The 26,433-nt window shown below is 33.9% G+C and overlaps 1 protein-coding gene across 1 annotated transcript in view; it reads left to right on the top strand.

Annotated features, from left to right (window-relative positions):
* The window catches only part of DHX15 (DEAH-box helicase 15), a 61,028-nt gene extending 36,090 nt beyond the window's left edge, over window positions 1–24,938 (top strand). The window contains exons 7-14 of the mRNA XM_012737478.2: window positions 5,785–5,871; window positions 6,854–7,003; window positions 7,923–8,031; window positions 8,563–8,754; window positions 11,640–11,762; window positions 16,799–16,989; window positions 19,031–19,200; window positions 20,387–24,938. Coding sequence (XP_012592932.1) covers window positions 5,785–5,871; window positions 6,854–7,003; window positions 7,923–8,031; window positions 8,563–8,754; window positions 11,640–11,762; window positions 16,799–16,989; window positions 19,031–19,200; window positions 20,387–20,504 — 1,140 coding nt within the window. The 3' untranslated portion in view covers window positions 20,505–24,938. The remainder of the gene's footprint in view (window positions 1–5,784; window positions 5,872–6,853; window positions 7,004–7,922; window positions 8,032–8,562; window positions 8,755–11,639; window positions 11,763–16,798; window positions 16,990–19,030; window positions 19,201–20,386) is intronic.
* Window positions 24,939–26,433: the final 1,495 nt, after the last annotated feature.

The following is a 26,433-nucleotide window of genomic DNA, read 5'->3' as shown; positions in this document are numbered from 1 at the left end:
TGTTTGAAAATAAGATAGTACTGTTTTATTAAAAGATTTGAAAACCCCTAGAACAATGGAGTCAATTTGACTTTTAAGCCTGGCTATTTGTTAGGTTAGATAATAGAAACATGTTAATTTTGGTAAGATTCTTAATCTCTGAACCCAGTGTTTTTTATTTTTTAAACTGGATGTGATTTATTACTTTCATCACCTTGGTTGGTAGATGATTATTAAGGATTAAGCTTAATGTATATGAGGTACTAACTAACATGCTATCTCATGGTAGCTACTATAAATTTTTTCAGTTTATTGGTATAGAAAAAAGTCTTATGTAAAGTTTTACTCATTTATAATTTACTTGTTAGTCAAAATCGGAATCTGTTGCTTTCTTATATCTATTCAGGGCTCACAACTTCTTTTGTTAATTTTTTCCAATCTTTTTGCTAATATTTTTTGATGATTACTGAAAAATTACAAAGAAACATTTAACTATCTCATGGCCAATTATTTTTTTTACATGGCTGTATAAAACTTAAATGAACTGAATATGTTTTTCACATTGAGAGAATTTATGGAATGGATATGCATACCAGCCTGTTGGAATATAAGTTAATAGGAGCTTAATAGGGAAAAACATCAGCTTCTGAAGAGTTTTTCATAGATCATCAAATGTATTACATTTGACTTTAAAAAATAGTGTAATCATAGCTTCATTGTGTTGAACTTTCAATTTTTTTTTTTGCCATAGTACTTCTCTAGATCATTGTAAAACATTTTTCGTGTTACTTTGTAGTATGGACTTTGCAGAGAAAATGTGATGTTTTTAAATGATACTTTTAGTATATAATTTTGAAGTTGACTTTGAAAGTACTTTTTCTCTTTGGACTTTTAAGGTCGATTCTACATCAACAGATGTATGTATTTCTTAAACATTTCTATAATAAAGAGGAGTTAATGCATCCTCTTTAAAGGACTGAATTATCAATGTCCTGAAATCATGTGAACTTTGTATTTCTGCATTTGTTTTATTTTTAGAATGTTGTGCTTGTTTGTATACCATTGAGTGAAATTGGCATACAGCAAATATGCTGTGTTTGTCTTTTTGGGTACTTCTCATTGCATTGAGTTACATTGAGAGATGTGGGCCCATACTTACTGTAGTTACACATCTGAGTTCTTTGCTCTCTTTATTATTAATGTATTGGATATGTAGGTTCAGTCTGGTGCCATTTCAACACTTGATACATTTTGTATTATCTATAACTTAAGCCTGTGGAGTAGAATTAGGTTTTTTGTTGTCATAGTGGTTGTATGCTTTTTGTGTTATAAATCCTAAGGATGCAGAGGAGAATTTTGTCTTATTGAAAGAATGACTCAGCAGTGGCTGGGTATACAGCGATGGTCACAGCTAATGTGATCTCACTCTGGGAAGTGATCCTGCGTTTTTTTAACTCAACTGAGGGCCACAATGATGCTTTTCCATTCATTGATGGTGTTTCATTCAGTTGTTATTGGACCTCTTGCTGGAAAATCATGTTATCTCTTGCCATGTATCAACATCATCTTAAAGGGTGAGAAGAGCCTCCCTGGACGGACGATCCGAGGGAGTGAGGGAAGACTTCCTTGGCACTTGGGTCATCATTCTCATTATGAGGAATAACACTGTAAGATCTAGCATGTTTAAGCACAAATTGAAATTTTTCATTCAAGAGTAGCTGATAGAGGAGGACCTGCATAGCAAGTCATATATATTTATTGATGAGCAGGGCAGCTGTCTGGTCTGAGATGGAGATGTCAGCTGACACTAAGAGATAACTGGCAGGCCCAGTTTAGCAAGAAGAAAGGACTGGTGGCATTGTGGGGAAAGAGATGGCGGGAGAATTAAGGATATGTGAGGGAAAATGGTTAGGCACTAGAACAGGAAGCACTGCTATTCAATTGCTGTTTTGTATTTTTTTTTTAATGTTTTTTATTTCTGTTTTTTACCCATAACAGCACATAAATGCTTTTCTCTTTTATAATATTCTGTTTACCTGTACAAAATAAAGGACCTAAGTGCCACTAACTAAACACCACACCAGGCACTCGAGTAGAGCTTTCATTCAAAAGTTCTGTCACACACAATAATGACAATTAATTAAAATTAAATAAAAACAGAGATCTACTCTCTGATTCTGATTGTGAAAAACAAAATATGATTTGATTTAACTTTTGTTAAATTAGTTACTTTGTACCTGGTATAAGGATAATAGCATAGAGCAGACATATAAAAATATTTGAAGTTATTGAACAAATAGAATATTTAATACAATATTTTAAATTCCATCAAGTTGTAATTCTGTGTAACTTTATATTTGAGTACCTTTTGTAAGGCAGTATTGTATTTGTTATCTCACTCATTCCATTAATTGATGCAAAAAGATTTTTCAACTTGATTGTGGTAAAATGAAAACTTTTTAGTGTGAAAGTTTTATAATGTAGATTGTATGTAAGGTTATGGTTTATGTGCATTTGTATACTTAAGTAGCATTCATTTTATAAATAGTTACTATCTTCTTTTTATGTATACAGATAATAGCACTAATGGTGAACTATTTCAAATTTTTAACAAGCAAGAAAGGTTCATAATGCAACACATGTATTTATGAGGGTAGATATTTTCATCTGCTCTAATAATTTCTGAAGTTTTTTGAAGTATTTGATTAAGCTAAAAGCTGTAGTAGTTCTTTGTATGCATTAAAGTTTATTCTTCAGTAAAACTCTCCCATACATCTTTTGACTATGACTTATAATTGCTGTTTTATAGATTGGGTGTTACTAAAGTCCAGCAGTGATTATTTGATTTAAAATAATTAAGTTTTCATTAATTTTATCCATGCAAATAGCTGGTTTTTCTGTTGCTTATCCTACAGTTTGCTGATTAATGTGGTTCAGAGCATATTTGCTCGATAAAAAAGAGAAATGGCCCTTGAGATGATTCTGTAGTTTTAAAGAGACTTAATGATCCACAGTCTTAATGAAGATAGCCAGTTTGGTGCTGCTGGATTGTTTATAGGCAAATAAGTTAATGTCCTTGAATTGTAAACACCTCTCCCCCAGAGTTCCCCGGGGACTAAAAATCCAGACTGGTTTAATCTGAGTGCATTATTGTGTCCAAACAGTGTTCAAATAGGGCAACTCAGATACTCTGAGTTCTATTCCTTTGGAGTGAAATTATTGGAGTAAATCATAGTGGGTCCCCTTGGAAGGCAGGTTATCAAGGGGGAAGTTTACTCTTAGCACATCTTGGCAGTGATGCCAAAGTTTTCACCATATCGTTTATTTTCTATAATTAGGAATATTTACCTGAAATAGTTACTTAGTGAAGTTTGAATGCTTTTTAAGGCTCTTTAAATACTTATTGCAAAGTTACAGTCTAGAAAGCTTGTAACAGTTAAATCGATTCCTACTGCTCATATGTATGTCCCTTAGCAAATTCAAGATCATTTTGTCTCTTGAATGGTGTGCCATTTACATGCTTAGGGCTTGCCTCACTTAGCTGCTGGGGTTCCAGGGCAACTTTTATCATCTCATTTATTTGTTTGCATTATGTACGTGTGTACGTTTATTTCCCCTTAGCTGTTTTTAGTCCTTGGGAAAACCCTAAAACTTCTAGCTTCTCTGAGGACTCATTTAACACTTATATTTTGGGAGTTGACTTTTAGCTGCAATACACTCATCACTAATGACATCAGATGTGCCCAGGTGGCACAATCATTTGATTTTTAAACACTTGTAGAATCACACATCCACTTCTTTATAAGTGTGATAGAATTTGTCTCATGCACACTCCCAAACAAAATGTGTACACAAATGAAATAATTTTTTGGAGAAAAAGTAACTTTTTAGATATCTCTTTAAAGAGTTGATCGCTTCAAGAAATTTTATCGCACGGCTTGTATTTTGTTCTAGAAGAAATAGGACATTATTTTTTCCAAAATAACTTTAAGAATAAATGAGGGTAATTTTCTCTACGGTCCTACATACATTCAGAGCCATGATTTTCACCCCAGAAAACCAGAAGACCTCTTAAATAATTACTAGTATGTAATTGTTTCTCTATAGTTTATAAGACATTTCCATATCCGTTTTATTCCCTACAGCTCTGTGTTAACTAAGTAATAAGAGTTGTAAAAGAAAATTGAAGCTTGGAGGTATTAAAACCTTGCCACAGTTACCTAGCTACTCAGATTTGACTCCTGGTTCTTCCACCTACCCCTGAATTCATTGATCCTTCCACTATAAAAAACTGACTTTCTAGAAGAATATTAATCTCAGGTTATACTTACTCAAGTCTACCTGTCAACTTTTATATACCCCATTTATGTTTGCTTCAGTTCTTTTTATTGATTGTATGTGTTATCTAAATGTCCTGTAGAATTTCAGCAGCAGCATCAAACCACCTGTGGTTTCTTATCCCTTTGCTAGTTCTGCCTTTTCACATGACCAATAAAAAAATGAAATATTTTGATTTTTGACATGTAAGTGATTCTGAAATACCCTATTATTAGATTCCTAGTAAGTTTTTAAACCTCCAAGGTTTCCTGCCAATATCTTGGGAGGTCTCCTGAGTAGGTGTGAAGTCAGAAAATGAAAATGTTAATATTATTTTAAATAAAACAGCTAATGGAACAAAAGCCGATGAATTATTTACGTCATTTTATTTATGAAATAAAATGCTTTAAAAAAATAAAACAATAGGAATAAATATAACTCCTTATATGTGCCCATAGATGTTCTAGCCCATATATGCTGTTTAAGTTGAATTTTCTAATGCTAATGCTCTTTCCTTCTCTCTTGTGAGTAGATCTTACTTTACCCTCAAGGACTATTCTAAATGCTGTTTTCTTAGTAAAGCCTTGTCTTCACTGTGGAAGTAAACCCTTTTTAAAATCTCACAGTGAATTTTTGGTATCATTTACCCTTTCTATCCATGCCTAACCTTCCCTTACAAACTGTAAAAGCTGTAAGCCCAGACTGTTTATCTGATTCATTTTCTATGTCAACTGCTTACATACACAGACATCTCCAACTTAATGTTAGTAATCTGTTCCTGAAAATCAGATGTTCTGGGTAAAAATGCAAATGAGGAATACCCATTTCCATCATTTTAAAAGGAAAAAATTATATGTAACATCTCATTTCCAGGTCCTTAACCAATTTCCTAAAACATATCTAACATGGTTAAATGTGCACATATAAAAATAAGCCGGCATACATATCAGTATTTAAATGCTTTAAACTTTGTTCAGTGTATGGTTCCTAACAGTTGCTTGTGTACAGTAACAGTCTCCCTTTGAGACTGTACACTTACCAACACGTTTACATTTGATTGTGATGATTTATCAGTTCTTACTGGATTGTACCTTGAGTTTTTTTCCCTGGGGCATTTCTGGAAAATGGTGAATTGAGTTTCAGTGATATAAATATGAAGTTTTCCTTAATAAACATTGCTTGAAAAAATTGAAAATACACGTGTGGAAGTTTGGATATTAATTATAAGGAATGTTTTATCAGTGAGACATTCTATAAAGTATGTTGTGTAGCTTTATCAATGTTTTTATTTTGATGCTATTTTTTTATTGCATAATCACCATGTAATGTGATTGAGTGATAACCTGGAGTAATAGCTTTGTTGGGAAGGGAAGTAGTTTATTTACTGGTTTGAAATTCCTTGTGTTAGTGAAAGTTAATAGCTAAACTTACTGTCATGTTAGTTTTACTTAATGTGTAACGTAACTTGTATACTGTATTTCTTAACAGGTAGTTGTGTCAACTAACATTGCAGAGACATCTTTGACGATAGATGGTGTAGTGTTTGTGATTGATCCTGGATTTGCAAAACAAAAGGTATGTGTTTTAGTGTGTTAGTTGAATACCTTATAAATCAGTGTTAGCTCCATGGTACTTACTACCCATTTATTTAATGGCTAAAATTTACATTTCACAAATATTTTTCTATTTTCTTTTTCATTTTCAGATTTCTGCCATAGGAGCCCTTTGTGTTCAGAAATTAAGGCAGTATTTTATGTTTAGTCCTAATGGCTTTTTTCCCCCCTCCCATTTAGGATTGCTTTGGTTTCTTTGTTTCAATGTTGTAGTAGGGGATGTTTTGGCTTGTATGTTCATTTAAGGACTATAGGTGAAGTAATAAAAGAGTAGGATTGTCATCTCTGCAGACCAGTCACTTATCCAACATTAGAGTTCTATGTACTGGGCACACTATTTGAAAAAAGGTACTGTGTTACTCCTCTGTTTTAGCAGTGCTGACAACCAAACATTTTTGACCAATGAAATGGCTACTCAGTAAATAGTCTAATTTATTTTTCAAACATCTTTTGGGTGAATTGACAATATCTTGTAGGTATATCATGTTATTGATGGAAAATTTTCCTTTTAAACAGAAAATACATTACTGACTTCTTTGGGACTAAGTTCAAAGTGTTTTTCTTGATGTCCACTCTGAACATCAGGTGTTGAAATTGCAGGTTTCTTTTCAGGCAAAATCCTTCACTACCAGCATATAAAAAGCAAGGTATAAGGTAAACTGATAGAACAGAAATTATTTTAAACTAGGAGTAGTAAAGATTATGTAAGTCATCTGTGTGTTGGATAAGAAGTTTTTCATGTTAGCTTGAATCTTTCACAATGGTGAAGTGTAGAAACTTAAGGTTTGGGGTGATGAATTATCTATTATTGTGGCAACATGATTTATGGTGTTCATCAATACTACTTTGTTTATTTTAGGATTTACTGTGGGCTTTGGGTACCTCTGGATCACAGTTTTGTGTTTAACTGAAGAAATACTTTTGCGTTATTTCCATTGCAATAGGTATATAATCCTCGAATCAGGGTTGAGTCCCTTTTGGTGACAGCTATTAGTAAAGCTTCAGCTCAACAAAGGGCTGGTCGAGCTGGACGTACCAGACCTGGGAAATGCTTCAGACTTTACACAGAGAAAGCTTATAAAACAGAAATGCAGGTAAGGGGTATTACTATATTTTTCCTGTGTGTTTGGAAGTTTAGGTTGAATTGTTACCAGAAGAAAATTGCTTCATTTACTTTATCTTCCCTTTTAAAGACCAAAGTTCCTTAGTTGTTTTTCTGAGTGAGATTTGGTATAATCTACCAAAACAGTACCTCCCCCCTTATCCACAGAGGGATGCGTTCCAAGACTCCCAGCCTGAAACCTCAGATAGTACAGAGCTTCACATATACTATGCATATATTTCTTTTTCCATTTTCGCAGTTTCACTGAAGATACATTCTTACTGTAGATCATAGTAATGGCAGTGTGTGATCCCCTGCCCCTTGTTAAATGGAGAGCTTTTCACCTTTTCACTTAAAGGATGTACTTTAAGGCTTCTCCTTGGCGTATGTGAATTGGCAGCATCGCCACTCTTGCACTTTAGGGCAATTACTAAAAAAACGAGGGTTACTTGAACACAAGCACTGAGGTACCATGATAGTGAGTTTAATGTCCATTCTGGGCTGGATTGGGTGGGACCGAGTGAGATTTCATCACACTACTCAGAACGGTGTACAATATAAAACTTATACATTGTTTATTTTCTGGTACTTTTAATCTCATATTTTCAGGTGTTGATGGTGGGTAATTGGAACCTTGGATAAGGGGGACTACTAGTGCACAGCCTTTTTTTTTTTTTTTAACCGTTCTGAGTTGGGGTGGACAGCAGCAAATGCTTTGAATACTTTAAAGATTGTTGGAGAAAAGTTTCTGATTTCTGTAGCCCATAAGTGTTTTTCTCTCCTCAGACAGTGTTATAGAAATAATGCCAAAGTAAATACCTAAAGAGGCAGGGAACAGGTATGTTTTATTTTCTGGAGCACAGTGATTGAGCAATGTTTAACAACAAACAAATGTTTTTGTTTTTTGCTAGGATAACACCTATCCTGAGATTTTGCGTTCTAATTTAGGATCGGTTGTGTTACAGTTGAAGAAACTTGGTATTGATGATTTGGTGCATTTCGATTTTATGGATCCACCAGGTAGGACTTAAGATAGCACATTTTGTCAGGTCTTTTAAACAAAATGGACTCTTAACTATATATCTGCATCCTGTTCAATTTATGTAATTAAATACGTTTTGCCCTTTTCTTCTAGTATGCATCAAGATAAGTGATCTTACAGCATTAAACCTAAAAAGGATGAGAATTATATGAGCAAATAAGGGTTTTTTTCCTTCAGAATTTATTCTAGGTGTTCAATTTAATTGAATTGTCTTCTGGGCATGAAAATGTGAGAATAAACCTTCTGATTTTTCTTTGGGGAAAATAGTTTGATAAGCACATTGATGAATTAGCAATTACTTAAAATATTTAGAAAGAAAACAGTTTTACGTACAAGAAAATCTTGCAATTTTGTATGATTCATTGTTTGCTAGATCTGTATAATTGAATTTGATGACAATTTGTGTTTGGTCCACTGTAGAATGACAAATGAGATTGCTTATGATAGTACTTTGTCACATTTTTGCTTGCTTAAGGCAACTTGTCTAATAGATTGCCTTTTTCCCCTAGCTCCTGAAACTCTGATGAGAGCTCTAGAACTTTTGAATTATCTGGCTGCTTTAAATGATGATGGAGATCTTACTGAATTGGGATCCATGATGGCGGAGTTTCCTCTAGATCCACAGCTCGCTAAAATGGTTATTGCAAGTTGTGACTACAACTGTTCTAATGAGGTCCTATCTATTACTGCTATGTTGTCAGGTAATAGAGGGAAAGGAACTAACAAAAGCCCAGCTCTTCAAAGTTTGGGTGGACTTCACTTTTGTTTTTGTTTTTTAATATTTAGTATGGTAGTGGATTATATAGATCGTTTTAAGGAACTCATTTTGTTTCCTAAATACCTTGTAAATAGCTTCATAATGACATAATATTTACAAATTAAAGTAAGTCATTGTGCACAAAACATAGTAAAACATTGGCTCTCTTGAGTGCAAATAAAAATTACATTGAGAATAAGTTTGAACGCAAGTGTTACTGAATTCTTTGGTAGGTCCATCAGTACTATCTTTGCGGTTTATCATTGAAAGTAGAAGAAGAATTTTGTTCTAGTACTTGGCACTAAGTGAGCCTGTGGCAGACTTAAACTTTACATTTAAGTTGAGCCATATCTATCTACATGTATAAATATGTATTCCTGTGGCAATCAAACATAAATTTCAAACTTAGCATCAAATAAATAGAAGCAGTAATATGTACTTTCAGGCTTTAAAACTAATCTGGTAATGTTATTCTTTTACATCAGCAGAAACACTTGGTAAAAGAAACATACCTAATAGATAAAATTCCTAATTGTGTAAAATTGGAACATTAGGTTGAGGATATAGTGCTATTTTTAGTAGTAGTAAAATTTAATCCACAAATGAATAGTAACTTGGAAATAGATTTTCCCAAAGGAGTAGAAATATCGTTAACAAACAAATTAATGATTCTTATAGCTAAAAATAGAAAAACAAGTTTTTACTGACAATTAGTATTCTATGCTACTAATTTCAGGACTGGGGAGAACTAACTTCTAATCACAGAGTGGTTTATTGGTCTTAGTTACTTTTAATGCTGCAAATAATTCAAAATCTTCCATGGAATTAAAGGATAAGTTGAAAAAATATTTAAGTATAAAATTATGGCTTAGTTTAGATGTATGGTATATTCTAATGGTGTGAAGTTTTTATGTAAGAACTAGCTAAAATGTTTTCTTGCAGAGTTATGACTGATCAGACTCAGAGCAGATGGGCAGGGCAGTATCGAATTATTTAAATTAAATTGTAGTCTCATTTGCGGAGGTGGTGGTAGGTTGTTGTCTGCCTTTCTTATGTGTTTTGTTAGATTCTCCCAGTTGTCTTCTCCTGAGAGTTTAGTTTTTAGAGAAAGTGGGGCAGGTGTTAACAGATTCTCTGTGTATTCACTTATCTGTTATCTGCCCTGTTTATATCTCTTTAGATTGTCTAATCAGACATACTATATGATTACCATTGTTTGAGTTTAGAGGATTAGCCCTTTAAAAAATTTGTCACTGTGGTGCAGTTGAAATCTTCCAGCTACATCTCAGTCTTATCTGTAGTAGGAGTTATGCAAAACATAGGCTTTTGCTGGTGGTCATCTTCAGCAAATCAAGAAAAATAAGCATTTATGTGCAGTAGTTTTTAAACAGTCCATTTATGGGAAAAGTTGAAATAATGGATAAGAAAGAAGTCATGGAATAAAAACAGTTTGCTGAGCTTGTAATGCTTTGTTTGCCATTTAAATAGTTTCTGGCGTTTTGAGGTCCTGATATAAACAGTGCAAACCCAGGGGCCTTATTCATTCCTACTTAACTCTGGTGGCTAGTTCACATTAACGTGCACAGCTATGAGAAGTTTCTGTACTTTCATAAATTACCTTGCTTCAGTTACATTAAGCAAGACTTTTAATATTTACTGTGATCATGTTTTGTTGTCTTTGTTTGGCTATTTTGGCATCTTTTTAAAGGGGAAACTGTGTGGGAAAGAGTAATTTAATACTGTATTTGATCTCGTTGTCAATTATTCCCATTATCTTCTATCTGAACTGATAATTTATGATTTTTTTCATTGACAAGGTTTTTAAGAGCTTTAAAAATGTGTTGAAAAAGTCCCAAGCTGTTAAGTATTTTTATTTCATACTACTATTATGACTATGGAATTGCTAAAGTAAATTAAGGAAAGTTGTATTTCAAAAAATGTAGTATACGCTTTGTAACAACTTACAGTTTTATGTGAATTAATATTGAGGCTCTAACAAATAACTGTAGTTAAATATTTCGATGACCCTTGAAATGATTGTTTCAGACTAATTGTCACCTTTTAAAGTATCGGCATTTGCTTTTATATTGAGGTTTTGATTCACGTAAGTTTTTTTTAAAAAATTGGGACTTTATTTACTAATTTTATTAAAATGTTGGAACAATAGGCTGAGTATCACAGCCTTTTTGAATTCCTTGATTAAAAGGCGGTTAACCTTCCACCACTACTGCTATCATCAAAACCCAAGACTTGATATTTTTATGTTTACATATGCTTCTGCTCACCGGTGCTAATAGTGATACCCACCAGTTGGTAATAACCATAGTATTAGGGAAGATTCTAATAGAAATGTGGCAGTAGACTGGTTGCACAGTTGATTTTAGTTCTGCAGTGGGTAAGTACAGCTTCCTAATTTTCACAGCCATTCAGTGGATTCACTATGTATGGCCTTTTGGAAAATTAGAATTAGCTAAAAGGCTATTGACACCATAATTCTGGTTACTGGTAGAGCTATCAGCACTGGTTTTTTGAAATAAGTTGAGCTTTCTAGTATCTTGATGGCCTTCAGAATAGCTGTTTTGATGCCTACTTTTAGATCTAGTTAAAATAATCAGGTACTCTGTAGCTTTGAAACCCTCTTGTCTTACAGATGTGGTTAGGTGTTGATGTACCTAATCAAGGTAGTAAACAGTCCAAGATGCAGTTGGAGGCCATCCTGCCCTGCCCTATGCTCTGTGAACTGACCTAGCTAGGCCTTGTTCCTCTATCTGTGAATGCGTGACTCATCGATATGGGCGTTTGTGTTGGGCCCATACCAACCTTGTTTAGTCCCACAGTGTTTTGTTCGCCCCACGGAGGCCAAGAAAGCCGCAGATGAGGCCAAGATGAGATTTGCCCACATAGATGGAGATCATCTGACACTGCTGAATGTCTACCATGCTTTTAAACAAAGTAAGTGTAAATTAGATTGAAGGTATTCTTTTGTCTAAATGTCACTTGCAGTGTATAAAATGTTTCTTCATCTCACTTTCATTTATTATCTGTGACAACTTTACATTAAAAACCCAGAGGTACTTTAGAAAAACTCCTGACTAGCATTTAAAAAGAAATTGCCAATCCTTTTCAAAAGTTGTTTACATTTATATTGGGGGGGAAGCACCAATTACTGAAAACCTGAAAAATACAAGGTGATAAAAATGAAAGATTTATATATAATCTACCATGAACTTTACAAATTTTTATATACTTCTACTCTTTTATTTTCATGCACTTAACATTTTTTTGTGAATAGATTAGTATTGTTTATATAATCATTACCCTTAACATTTTTACTAATAAAGAGCTTTTAATATTAAGATTAGCAAAATAGGCCGGGCGCAGTGGCTCACGCCTGTAATCCTAGCACTCTGGGAGGCCGAGGCGGGCGGATTGCTCGAGGTCAGGAGTTCGAAACCAGCCTGAGCAAGAGCGAGACCCCGTCTCTACTATAAAAAAATACAAAGAAATTAATTGGCCAACTAATATATATATATATATATATATATATAAATAAAAAAAAAATTAGCCGGGCATGGTGGCACATGCCTGTAGTCCCAGCTACTCGGGAGGCTGAGGCAGAAGGATTACTTGAGCCCAGGAGTTTGAGGTTGCTGTGAGCTAGGCTGACGCCACGGCACTCACTCTAGCCTGGGCAACAAGCGAGACTCTGTCTCAAAAAAAAAAGATTAGCAAAATAGAAAAATGGGCAACATATGTGACAGTTCTCAGGCTACAAGTGGTCTGTAATCATGGGAGAGAAGTTAAACTCTCCTCTTAGCCCAAGAGTTGCATTAATGTTGAGATATCATTTTATCACCGAAAAAATTGGCAAGATTAGAGAATAATATCCCTTAGTTGTGTGGGAGTGGGGTTAGTGGAACAATCATACACTGGAGGTAGGGATATAAAGTGATGTGGGTCTTTATGAAAATCAGATTTTTTTATGGTACCAAGAACCATAACAACTTCATACTCTTTGACCCAGAAATAATCTAGAGAGCTGTTATTTGAAATTCTGTGGATGTAGAATTAGTTTTTCATCCCAGAATTATTTGTGACAGTATAAAAATCGGAAGCTACCCAAATGCCCACTAGTGGAAAGGTGGTTCAATGAGTTATGCTGAAGACACATGATAAAATACTGTTCTAGCTTTAAATTACATTAGCAAATATTTAGTGACCTGAAAGCCATTTGCCAAGTATTTGAAAATGAGGAAGGAATCATAGTAATAATAAAGTTATTGTTTTAGCTGTTGTTGGAATGTACCATTTCCAAAACTTAAGTGAGAGGAAAACTTTAAAGGGGGGAGAATAAATAACAGCAATGAATGCAACATGATCTGAAAAGGTTTGATTTCTACATATCAGTAGGCTGACCTAAAGATGATAACATAATTAAAGACTGATAGATAGTCCTGTATTATCGCCCTGTACCAAAAATGAGGGATTCTTAGTCACTCTAAGTTTTTGGTATCTTCTCATGAGTAGTTCCTTAATTTCAATTTTGTACGTGTTGTTTTATTTGTGACTCATTTTTATTATAAAAATTCTATTTACACTGCTAAAATTGAGCCTCTTGACTTTGGCACATCTGTAGGGGGTGGTGGTAAAACTTATTTGCCTAAGTGTCCCAATTCTACAGGGCCAGCATGTGGAAAAGAATGTAGCACCTCTGGTGCCATACATCTCTGTTTCTTACTCATGAACCCTGTGTGAGTCAAATAGTATTAATAGCTACCAGGAGAGAAAGGGTGGAGTCCTTCTCTGCCCAGGTCTCAAAAACTGGGGGCGGATAAGGGAAGTAAAGGAAACATGGTTGAGAAACCAAGAGCTGAGGGCCAGTACACGATTTACTTCAGAACATTTTATTTTATTCCTCTGTGACCATAGTATTGATAGTGTATAATGTTAAAGACTTGCCCTGGTAAGATAGGTCAACTCAAGACTATATTCCTGTTTGTTGTCTGCCAAACATCATGCTGGGTGACCAAGAGATATATTAATATAACCTATTAACAAACCATGATAGCTGCTGTAAGAGGGAATGCCTTGAGAATGAGCAGGTTCACACTCCTCATGGTTCTCAAAATCTCCTTTGATGATATTGTGATAACGTCTAAGTGATAATTAAAAGATTTTTGAAGGAGCAGCATGATTTTATACATATACCTACCCTGTTATTTTCACAAGGCATTTTAACGAATTATTTTAAAATTAGAGATTGTGTTATTTTGTCATTTAAACTTTTTGTTAACTAAGCATAGTAGTATTTTGGATTTCATAATTGTGTTTTGTTTTTTTTTTTTTTGAGACAGAGTCTCGCTTGTTGCCCAGGCTAGAGTGAGTGCCGTGGTGTCAGCCTAGCTCACAGCAACCTCAAACTCCTGGGCTCAAGCAATCCTGCTGCCTCAGCCTCCCGAGTAGCTAGGACTACAGGCATGCCCCACCATGCCCGGCTAATTTTATATATATATTAGTTGGCCAATTAATTTCTTTCTATTTATAGTAGAGACGGGGTCTCGCTCTTGCTCAGGCTGGTTTTGAACTCCTGACCTCGAGCAATCCACCCGCCTCAGCCTCCCAGAGTGCTAGGATTACAGGCGTGAGCCACTGCGCCCGGCTCATAATTGTGTTTTGAAAATGAAATTTAGGATTGATAGGTTTAAGAGCTGTATTTTGATTTTAAATATAAATCTAACTACAATATTTGAATTTAGAAGGATTTAATATTTAAAATGATAAAATTACTAAATGCTTGTTCTTTATGAACATATTTGGTACTTGCAAGCTTTCTATGAAAATCCTGAATAGTAAACATCTACAAAAACTTTATCCTCTTCTGAAAAGGTCCAGCAGTGAGGGGGAATTTAATGAGTTAGAATGGTAGCTTCCACTCACTAGATGTGTGAAGCTTTCTAATAAATACTTCTTACTGCCAGAGGGATGTTAGATCACTGGTTGGATTTTAGGTTGGATAATGACTTGACATTTTATAGAAATGTCCAATTTAGTCAGAGGTAGAGGATTTAGTTTTTAGTAAGTGACTGCTGCCTTTTCAAATAAGGAGAGCTCTTCAAAACAAAATCAAATTTTTCTAGACCCTCACACATTACTGTTTGGATATTTTGTATCCATTTATTGAATTTGAAATATATTCACTAATGCTTTTTAAATTATATTATTGAGATATCAAGTGTATTTCAAAAATAGCACATATATTTTAGATACTAGTCAAGATGTTTTTCAGTAGTAGAGACAATGGTTGATTGCATAGTAAAGCTGAAATGGTACCTTGATAAAATGTCATCTTAGTACTATTTATGTAAATAACACTTTTTAGAAACAAAACTAGGTTTAAGTTATTTTGCAGTACTTTAATCTGTGTGAGGTATCTTTAAATTTTACAAATGGTTTGGCTTTAGAGCTCATGAGTAGTTTACTGTATTGATAAGAAACAGCTAGAATTTTAATAAAATGTTCTTAATTTTAGATTTATTACTCCTGTTTATCAAATGATTTCATACAAATTTAGAAATATACTAGAACTATCAGGTATTATTTACCTGGATGAATAACTTATAGTTGCCATTTTGTTCATCTCTAGCTTATGAATTATAAAAATTGAAGACCTTGAAAAGATTGCATTTCAAACCAGAGTCTGCAAATCAACAGTCCTTTTCAAAAGTTCACCCTTTTATTGTCCAGTTTATGTATTTTTTATTGCCTTTCACTTGCTACAGGGCATCAGCATAAGCAAAAGTACCTCCAAAATATACCTTGTTTCATCTCTCAGATGTTCAATGCTTTGTTTTATTTCTCATTCCAGATGGGTTAATTAATGATCATTGTCATATTCTTTAATTCAGAGATCTATTTCTGACCCCACCCTATCCACTCTAATTTCTGAAAGGATACATTTTGTAATGGATAAAAATTTCTGTATTGTTTTTCTCAAGAGCATTAAGATAGAGTTGTAAGTTACAATTGGTAGAATCCCAGAATCAAAGAGAAAACAATGTGTAAAAGATAAGGATATATCACCATTGCTGGAGAAGGATCAACACGATTTTAATTTTTGTAGTTTTTTCCTTCTGCCATTTCACAATAACACTTTTAGTTTTATTTATCAAAGGACCTCTGAAGTAAATGATACAGTTTTTTGCTGTGACTGTCTTTGGGACATAAAGATGTCACTGTAATGTTTTTTTATGATGTTACAGTTTGAGCTCTTTCTTTAGATGAGCAACACTGGGTTAGCTGAGAGTTTATCAAGGATTCATCAGTGGAAAAATATTGCTCTTTTGATAATACATGTAGTGAAATTACTTGAAGTGCTTAGACATAGGTCTTTTTTATTAAACATGAGTGGAGATTTCAGACATCCTTGTAAACTTTATCATTTGTATTTCAAAGCTTGTAAATTGCTGAGAGGCACATGTGTCACAATAAAATTTCAGCCTCTTGAGGTTTGGGGCACTGTAGCTCAGGCATAAAGAACAATGTACTAAAATAGCAATATACAATAGTTGTTTGATGTACAATTTCATAACTTTGCTGTTGTACTTGATTATCTTAATGTAAGGCTGTGTTTTCTTTGAAAATGAGTAAGATACGTCATTTTACTAAATTTCCCCAATCACCCTGTCTGTTGGAAACAAGCAGGTGGATGTTAATGGATAAAATAACTCAATACACTAAAAACAGTTAACTCAAAGTCATTGTTTTGACATCCAAAACCAAAAATCTTAGTTACTGTTTGTGATTTTGAACCACACTATGGGATTTTTTTGAAAGTCAGTAACATTGCAGTTAATTTAAAGAAAATGTCTGTAAATCTGCTTTATATTTATTTAGCTTATTCTTTGTAACAGTTTCCTTTCTAATTAGAAAATATTCCTATGTGTATGATTCATGGTTCTCCTTTTCTCCACCCCCATCTAACTTTTTAGATCATGAATCGGTTCAGTGGTGTTATGACAACTTCATTAACTACAGGTCCCTGATGTCTGCAGACAATGTACGCCAGCAGCTATCTCGAATTATGGACAGATTTAATTTGCCTCGTCGAAGTACTGATTTTACAAGCAGGGACTATTATATTAATATAAGAAAAGCTTTGGTTACTGGGTATTTTATGCAGGTATGTGGATAATACTGGAATGCATTATTAAGTATTCACATGATATTGTTTGATTTCTATTATGGTCCTTTGAATCCACATAAAGGAAAAGTCGAGTTTAAGAATGCCTATAAAAATTGATCTTAAATGCTATTACATCCAGTTTCTTTGACTGAATTAATATTCTAAGAACTTTTGTATGTCTGACAAGTAACAAATTAATACCTTAAATAGCTGAATTAGTACAGTTATGTAGTAATCAATTTTAAAACTACCTTTTTATCAATGGAGCCTTTGTTATGGCAAATGGACACATTGTCCATTTTCAGGTGTGATTAGGCACTTATTTCTTCAGGAATGTGAAATTCAACCCTTGACTTTTGATAAGCTTATTAAAGTTTCTCTGAATCTGGATCTTAATTGGAAGCATATTGTCACAGCAGAGTACTAAAAGGAAGCAATGGTCTGGGTGGATCCAGAAGTACAGTTCAGTTTCTTTCTAGAAACTGAGCACCCCAATATTCAAATATTCAAATAATTAGATTTCATTTACAATCCTATAGAGTAATCTTAGGCATTTATAATTAAGCCTCTTAGGTGCTGTAAAAGCCAAAAATGTCTTTCGAGTTAAGCAATAAAGATGAAACATAATCTAAAAAGGCTTCATTTAGTTTAGCTGGTGTGTGCTGTATTGGAGGCTATATGAACTGAAGTAAAATTTTTGAAATAAATATTCTGAATATTTACTTTAAGGTGTTTAAAACTCAGAAATTATGTTTGAAAAAGTCAAGAAAATTAGGAGATTTGTGAGGTTGTCTGTATTTGAATCTGAGTAATAATAAGACTATTATGGCATCTTATTTTAAGATACTATGCTTAATAGAGTTAGGTATGAAAATTATTTCTCTAGACTTCTAATTATATTCTTAACATTTATTTAATATAAAATTTTTAAATATATACTAGCTTTAATTTGCTTTTAACAATCTAAGGGAGATTGATAAAGCTTTATTCAAGCATTATAGTTTCCTAATTCTCTCCTTGGATTAAAATTTGTTAAGGAACAGAGCTGGGCACAGTGGAGCATGCCTTGTAGTCCCAGCTTCTGGGAACTCTGAGGCAGAAGGATGTCTTGAACCCAGGAGTCAGACTTCTAACATAGCATGAAACTTAGCTCTTTAAGAAAAAAAAATGTTAGGAATAGCATGTAGTATAGTGCCTGACACCTAGTAGGCACTTGGTACCATTTATTCAGCAAAATTGAGTTCATTTTCTATTATTTACACACAATCTTTATTTACATAGTTCTAGAATTGGAAAGGGCCAATTTTCTGCTTCAGTGTTTGTTAATTAAATATTAGATGTGTATCACCAATCAGGGCATTTATTATCGAAAAAGAAGTATAGGAAGGAGAAGCACATTCAACTTCTTTTTTCCCATTCTTTTTCTTTGTATTTTGCTTCCTTTCTTACGTTTTTCTTCTTCTTTTTGCTCTCTAATTTAGTTTTCTACCTTAGCCATGAATCTTCTAATAATTGTTCACCTACTCTCATAGTTGGTGCGTGGTGCTAAAGAGCCTCCTGTAGGTAGTCTAAGGCAGGAAGGACCAAATAATGTATATTAGGCTCTTTAATCCCATTAGGTCACAACTATGCAACTATGCAGCTACTTGGTAGCATGACCGTCGCTATAGAGAGATGAGTGTGCCTGTGTTCCAATAAAAATTTCCTTATGGGTGCTGAAATTTGAATTTTGTATGATTTTTCATGCCTCATGAAATGTTTTTTCTTCTGATTTTTCCCCTTCCAATTATTTAGAGACATAAACTATTCTAGGCTCACAGGCCTTACAAATAAAGGCTGTGAGTTGGACTTGGACCCATAGGTTGTAGTTTGCTGATACCTGCTTTTATAAAGTAGGGATAAATAAATATAGCCGTAGAATAAAAAGCAAAATGTGAGGCCTACCCGTTTCTAATTATATAGGTGACTTTACACCACTTTTGTTTTGTAACTAGCACATCAGAAAGCATTGTATTAATTTACTGGGTTTTGGTTTCAGGTGGCACATTTAGAACGAACAGGGCATTACTTAACTGTGAAAGATAACCAGGTGGTTCAATTGCATCCCTCTACTGTTCTTGACCACAAGCCTGAATGGGTGCTTTATAATGAGTTTGTGTTAACAACAAAGAATTACATCCGGACGTGTACAGATATCAAGCCAGAGTGGTAAGCATGCCTTTTGTTCTAATAGTATTTTGCTTAGAATGGAATGTCACTCTGTTGCTGGAGTCATGGCCTTCCAATTACTAATTTGGGGACTCAGTTCTCTCCTCAGCTAGGGATGTATATTCCAGTGTGTAGGTATGGGCAATTGGCCTGATGGTATGGTTGATCTCTTTCTTCTTTCCTTTGATAAGAAAACAGTGGGATTGTTAGTGTGGCCTGAATTTGGAGCCAGATAAAGTTACAATTGAATAGCATCAGGAGTTTCTTTGGAGCCATTCTCTGGCTGTTATGTGTTCCCTGGTTCTAGAAGTCAGTCTTTTTGTATATTTTGTCTTATGACAATTATCTCTCAACTATTTATTATTTATATATTGGTTTTAGTACCTGTGCAAGCATAAAAATTACAGCTCTTTGTATTTTAGCATATTAGCTTTAACAAAATGTAATTAGAACTTATTGTTTTATTTTAAGCAAAATCACCTCCACTCCTATGGGGGGGAGGTTGTTTGTTTATTTTTGCCAGAATACATTCTGTAACTTAGATGGAAGATGTCAGCCAAGAGTACTGGGACTGAAGGCACTATTTTAGGTGGTGTCGCTTGCTTTTTTCCTACACTGATTTGTGACTTTGGACACTTCGATTGTGTAGTATATTACCATTTTATCTAAAAGTCTTTGTTGAGAAAAAATTGTATAGTAAAATTCATGAAAGATTTCAGTCAAGTGTATTTTTGGAGTATAGAGTTATATTTACAGTTATTAAAACATTGGAAATGAGGAAAAGATCCGATCATTTCAGTGTCATGGTGTTTCTTACACAGAACCTGTGTTATTACTATAACCTGGGAAAGACAGGTTAAAATAGTGCACTAGAGTGAAGAAGTCAAGTGACCTTATGTGTTGTTATTTTTATATTTATGTAAAGAGAAGGTTTCTAAAAGAATATATCTTGAGTTTTTTTGAAAAGTTTATGGTAAGTTCAACATCAGAAAATTTACATCTTATTAAAATATTTAACATTTCTAAGAGTGGTGTTTGTAAGGATTAGGCATTTGTATTGTTATCATTGTTTTGGATTTGAAGATTTGCCTTAGTTCATCAGTATATTAATAAGTGATGCCTATCCTGTTAACTCCTGAACATTAATTAAATGTTAATGTGGTAATTTTTCCCCTCTTCTGGACAGGTTGGTGAAAATTGCCCCTCAATATTATGACATGAGCAATTTCCCACAGTGTGAAGCAAAGAGACAGTTGGATCGCATCATTGCCAAACTTCAATCCAAGGAATATTCACAGTACTGAATTCAATGCTTAGAACTGAAGCTCTTCAGAGGACAGCTTTAAAAGATGAATGAACTCAAAAGTTCAAGTTGTGCTCTTCACATTGGTTCAATAATGGCCTTTATTTGAAAGCTTTTTAATTTTTCTTTACAGTAAATATTCCATTCTGATTTCATAAATTAAACATTTATGCCTCCCTTTTGTGTTGACACTGTAGCTCATACTGGAAAAGTCGATCAATGTTTTGCAGTTTATTGAAAGTAGTTCTATATATAACAATGTTATAAGCATTTCTTTAGAAATGGTTGAAAATGCTTCTAAAATGTGATTATCGACCATGGTATGCATGATCGTTGTAATTGTTGACATTCCTTTTAGAAGTTGTGAAATGTTACAACTTGTGCTTATGTAGACACAATCTTCTGTCTCAGTACAGAGGCACTGACTTCAATAAAGTCTATTTATACTAATTTTGGCCAGAGCCCTTTGGTATCTTTGTTCTAGTCCCTAAGTATAGACTCTTCCCAAGTGTGGGGCTTTTTCTTTTTATATTATAATTATACTATTATTACATATTTAACATTTTTCCATGAGGAGTATTCCTTACATAAAATAGTCATTAAAGCAATATTTTTAAAAGCATAGCATAGCACTTTGTTAGGTCAATCAGGATGTGATCTAATGGGATAAAGTGTAAGTGTTCATTTGAAATTAGATCCCAAAAGACCAGAATAATGAAAGGATGGCTTTCTTATCTGTCTTAAAGTTTATTTCATAAGGCTGTTAATTTATTATCTTGTTACATTTTTATCAGATCTTTTCATTATACTTACATAAACATTTTAAGCACTCTAACCCACGAAACATGTTTAAAGTATTAGATAAAAGGGAAGGAATATCATAGATCTCCATCAGTTTTACTATATTTTTAGTGTTGGAAGTTGTATGCAGTGTACAAAGTAATTTGTATAGTGTGTTAAAATGTACATTTGATCTTCCATTTTCTAAAACAGGCAGTAGATAAGTGAAAAACCCTTTTGGAACACAAAATGAGGTGGTGGCCCATCAAAGATTCTATAATAAGTCATTTCTTTTTGTTTGAAGACCAAATACTGTACTTATTAATATCTGGGCTTCCTCTGCCCTCCCCCTCTCACCTTTAAAATTTTTAAACGTTAAAGAGTATAAATAGGTGTGTGTCATTGGGATTTAAATATACTTGAAAGCACATGTCTTCTATAGGGAGTTGGGCAAATTAAATGTTTCATACTACAAGAATGCTTTTTAGTGTAGATAGTTGTTGTTACTAATGATGCCTTGTGGCTTGAAAGAGTTCATATAATTCTGTAAGTGCCTAATTTTGTTCCCATGGAATAATTAACATGCTCGAATATTAGTGGTTACATCTGAACATTGGTTAGAAATTCATTCAGCATTAAATCTTGGCAACATTGTTTGCTGGAATCTTTGTAAGTTATGTTAAACTCTAGGCACTTGGTCAGACTGTTTTCACTATAAAGGCAGCTCTTGTCAAAGGAATATATTGACTTAATTTATGCTACAAGTGTGGAATTTGTAAATCCATCATATATCTTTATAATCTGACTGTGTATCCAATTTTAAATAGGTGTCCCAGTGTGGTGTCATGTATTATTTAATCTTGGGCTGTTTAAAATCTGAAGTTAGACCTTTAGGTTTTCTTACAGAGAAAACCTTAACTTTTAGACTTTCAGATATTTAGAACAAAGTTTGATATTTGGCTGAGTTTCTAGGAATCATGAATGTGTATCAGGAGTGGCCACATAGAAAGAGGAAAGCAAGCTGAGCTTTTATTTCCCATCATGATGTCCATCCCTGACTGTCTACAGTTGTGCTAGGCTGGTCACATCTGACCAAAGCTGGGAGTTTCTTACCATGGATGTTACTGACAAAGTGTGGCTTTTAAAACTTGTCTTCTCCAACCCTTTAATCTTAGATTTGGCAGTTGAACACCAGAGTTATAATTTCCCTTGTTCACATAGGGTAGTGGGTATCAAATAATCCCTTTGTGGTATAGAACAAGAAAGCATAGTTAATTAAATAAGGCTGTTTGTTCTACTACATGGTGGCCATTTAGATATTTAGATTTAACTGTCATCTTCCCTTACTCTTATTTAAAGGCTTAGTAGCCTGTTTTCTTTTCCTCTCAGCCTTCCTATTTCAGATGGTTTCTAGATATCCTGAATATTCCTGGCTAACCCCTGCCAGGTGTTCTCTGGATTGCTGTTAGTACTGTGGTCTAAGCTAGTCAGACTGCAGTTGAACTTGTATTTCCAGAGGACCAGGTCTGCCATTGCTTCTCTGAACGTAATTTAAGTTTACATTAACCTTTCAAGCAACCATGACATACTTTTTGGCTCATATTAATCTTATAATTTTAAGGTACCTAATTACTACATGAGAGTTTTAATCTTGGAGACCTTACCTCATATGTTTAAATGCATCCATAGTTCATTAAATAACATTTTTAAAAATTAAAGGCAAGATAGAAATATCTTAATTATAAATGTTTCTAACAGTTCCAGAATTCCTATACTGTGAAACTAACCTACACATTACTTCATGTGCAGTTTTAGGTCAATATTAAGTTTAAAAAGTTGACAGGTTTGGTAGATGCTTGTATATAAGCATTGATTTGAATTTTGCAGATTTCTTTTTTATTAGAGAAAATGGTGAGGGATATTTTCTGCTCTTGAGCATTTTTAGTGGTCTCTAAAAAAATTTGTTCCCTGCTACTGTGTACCTATGAATAAAATGCTTTGTAGGTAACTAATCACTGTACAAGTAGTCAAGTAGTTCATCCCATCACCAACAAAGGAAACATGAAACACGTTTGTTGAGAACTTACTAGTTGCAATGACTTTTAATCACTTAATAGCTATTGCTTTAGCAATGGCAAAATTATTGGAACTTTTGTGATTTGCTTATTGTGAATTCTAACTTGAACTCCGGACTCACTTCTAGGGTATTTGGACTCAATCTAGCAAAAGTATCCTTATTTAGCCACCTCTGTTATTAGTTATGTGTTATGTTATAACAAACCTTAGGATTGCATATGTTTGGTGAGTTTCTTAGAATTTTTTTATTACTATGGGCATATTTTCTGTTTGAAAAGATTCTGTTTTTTTATAGTTTGTAATTAATAGACTGTTGTGAATTGAACCTAATTGAGAACTCAAGTCATAAATGTCAGAAAACCACTTTACATAATTTGATAATTTCGAAAAACATTTTTTCCTGATGGCAGTTTTACTTGTTAGTAGTATTCCTTAGTAGAATTTTTGTATAAATTGATTCATGATACTGACCGTTGTTTGTTTTATTAAGCTCCAACTGTCTGTAAAAGCATTGTGTGATGATACAAAGATTAATAGGTAAACTAGGGACCTTCTCAAATTATGTTCTGGTTTTGGTTTAAAAATTACATGCAAATATTTATAATAATATAAAGCAAGTTGTGATTAATATGGTAAAGAAAGTACAAAGAGCTATCAGAAGTCATAAATGAAAGATAAGATCAGGCAAGTCTTAAAAATTTATATTCTTACAGCTTTCAGAAAAGTGATGGAAGTAGCAGCAAGTTAAATTAAATGGTCAAGTGTGAGCCATTCAGGGGTGTGAGGGCTAGGTTAAGTTCACATCCCGGGCTCTAGCCAGTTGTTGCCATGTTAGAATGCCTCCTAGTATTTCAAAGCTGGAAATCTAAATCTATATGTGAAATCTCCCAACTAGAAATTTTAGATTTTTAACTCTTAAAGCTGGATTCTGAGGAGCCATTTGTAACTTCTGAGATAGGTAATCGGGGAAAATTTTGTAAAGGGAGTAGTATTTCGGTTGGGCCTCAATTATTAGGATTTCAACAGGCTCTAAGGATCTTAGATTATTAAACAGCCTTTCAGGACAAGAGTCATGCTTCAGAAACAGTTTTTAAAGTTCTCCTTTATTTAGGTTTTTTAAAGTTCTCCTTTATTTAGGTATAATTTACATATAGCAAACTATACCCTTTTAGATCTACAGTTTGATAAAGTTTGATAAATGTATGCAGTTGTATATAATCATCATTATAAGCAATATAAAAGATTTTCATCACCCCAAAAAACTTCCCCCTCTCCCTTTGTAGCTAATACCTTGCCTCTTACTCCAAGTGCTTGGCAATCGCTGAACTTTCTGTCCTGTTTTACTTTTTCGGAAGGTCATACATGGACTCTTTACTGTATGTGGTATTTTGTGTCTGACTTCTTTGATTTGGCGTAATGCTTTTAAGATTCATCTGTTTTGCGTATATCAGTGAGTTCTTTTTTATTGCTGAGTCATATTCCATTATTTGTACCATATTTGTTTATGCATTTACCAGTTGTTAGGAAGTAGGGTATTTCCAGCTTTTGGCTAACGTGAATAAAAGTATTTGCATACAGATCTTTATGTGCACGTAGGTTTTTATTTCTCTTGGGTAAATAGGAATCAAGATTGCAGAGTTGTATGATGAGCACATGTTTATGAGAAACTGCTCATTTTTCAAAGCGATGTACTATTTGCTCTTCCACCAGCAATATACAGTGTTTTTATGGTTCTGCATCCTTGCCAACATTTCATAATTACATATGTTTGTTTTAAATTTTAGCAGATGTGTAGTTGTACTTCATTGCGGTTTCAATTTGTATTTTACTCATAACTAATCACTAATGGTGTTGAGTATCTTTCATGTGTCTATTTACCATTCATATTAGGTGACTAGTTACATCTTTTGCCATTTTTATAGTTAATTTTACTCTTGCATTTTAAGAGTTCTTTATGTATTCTCAGCCGTATTCAACGGCTTGTACCTGTAGTCCCGGCTACTTGGGAGGCTGACTTGGGATTGGTTGAGCCCAGAAGTTTGAGACCATTCTGGGCAGTATAGCCAGACTGTGGCAATATAGCCAGACTGTGGCTTTAAAAAAATAAGAATTTTTTGTGTATTCTGAATCCATGCAAGTGTTTGTTCAGCCTATTGGTTTGTCTTGTTATTTCCTTAAGAATGTCTTGAAGAACAGACCTTTTAAATATTGATGAAGTCCAATTTACGTGGCTTTTGGGGGTGTATGTGTTAAATGGTTTGTGCTTTTTGTGTCAGAGCCAGTTCTGGTGGTCTGTTAAAAGGATGATTTGGCTGGAGTGTAATATGTGTATTACAAAGTAAGGACAGATGAGGTTATGAATTTAGATTGGGATTGAGTTGTGGAGCACTTCTGAAGGTTTGTTTAAGAGTAGATCTGAGATCAGTATAGAGGATAGATTGCAGAAAGAAAGGAAACTGAAGTCACTTAGGAAAAAAATACTACAGTAACCCAGGTAATGAGATTGAACCAGAACAGAAGAATAAGAATGAAAGGTAAGGGATTAATTAGTGATATTAAAACAAAGGAATCATCAACGGAAGTAGTTGCTTTAGGATATATGTGAATGCATGGTCATGGTTTGGAATGGCAGTTGTGAATCTGGACTGCAAATCAGATTATTGAGATCCTAGTTACCACCTAGAGAGAAAAATGGTAGGGATTATAAGCACAAAACATTTTAATAAGGAATTGGGAGAGGTGAAGGGGAGACCAGAAAATAAAACCATTTAGATAATATGGTTTCATGCTGAAGACAGGTATGGTGGATGAGAATTGTGAATCCACACGTATTCTTCAGTTTGCCAGAACCCCTTGCATGCCTTCATTTAGTCTACCTATCTGTTCCTATAGGCATTGTTGAATAAGAAAGGGCTTTGAAATGGAAAAACCTTGCCAAGACTACTTTTTATAAAAATTTGCATGGTTGGGATTGAGACCATGAAAAGAGATACTTAGATAAGAGGCCACCTTGACATATTTTAGGCAAAACTTTTACCAATATTTTAGGAGAGACTGGGTTTAAGACCACACTT

Source organism: Microcebus murinus, chromosome 3 (assembly GCF_040939455.1).
Source record: "Microcebus murinus isolate Inina chromosome 3, M.murinus_Inina_mat1.0, whole genome shotgun sequence".
NCBI lineage: Eukaryota > Metazoa > Chordata > Mammalia > Primates > Cheirogaleidae > Microcebus > Microcebus murinus.
The sequence above is the reverse complement of the archived record's forward strand: the minus strand, read 5'-3'. Positions and strand labels throughout refer to the sequence as shown.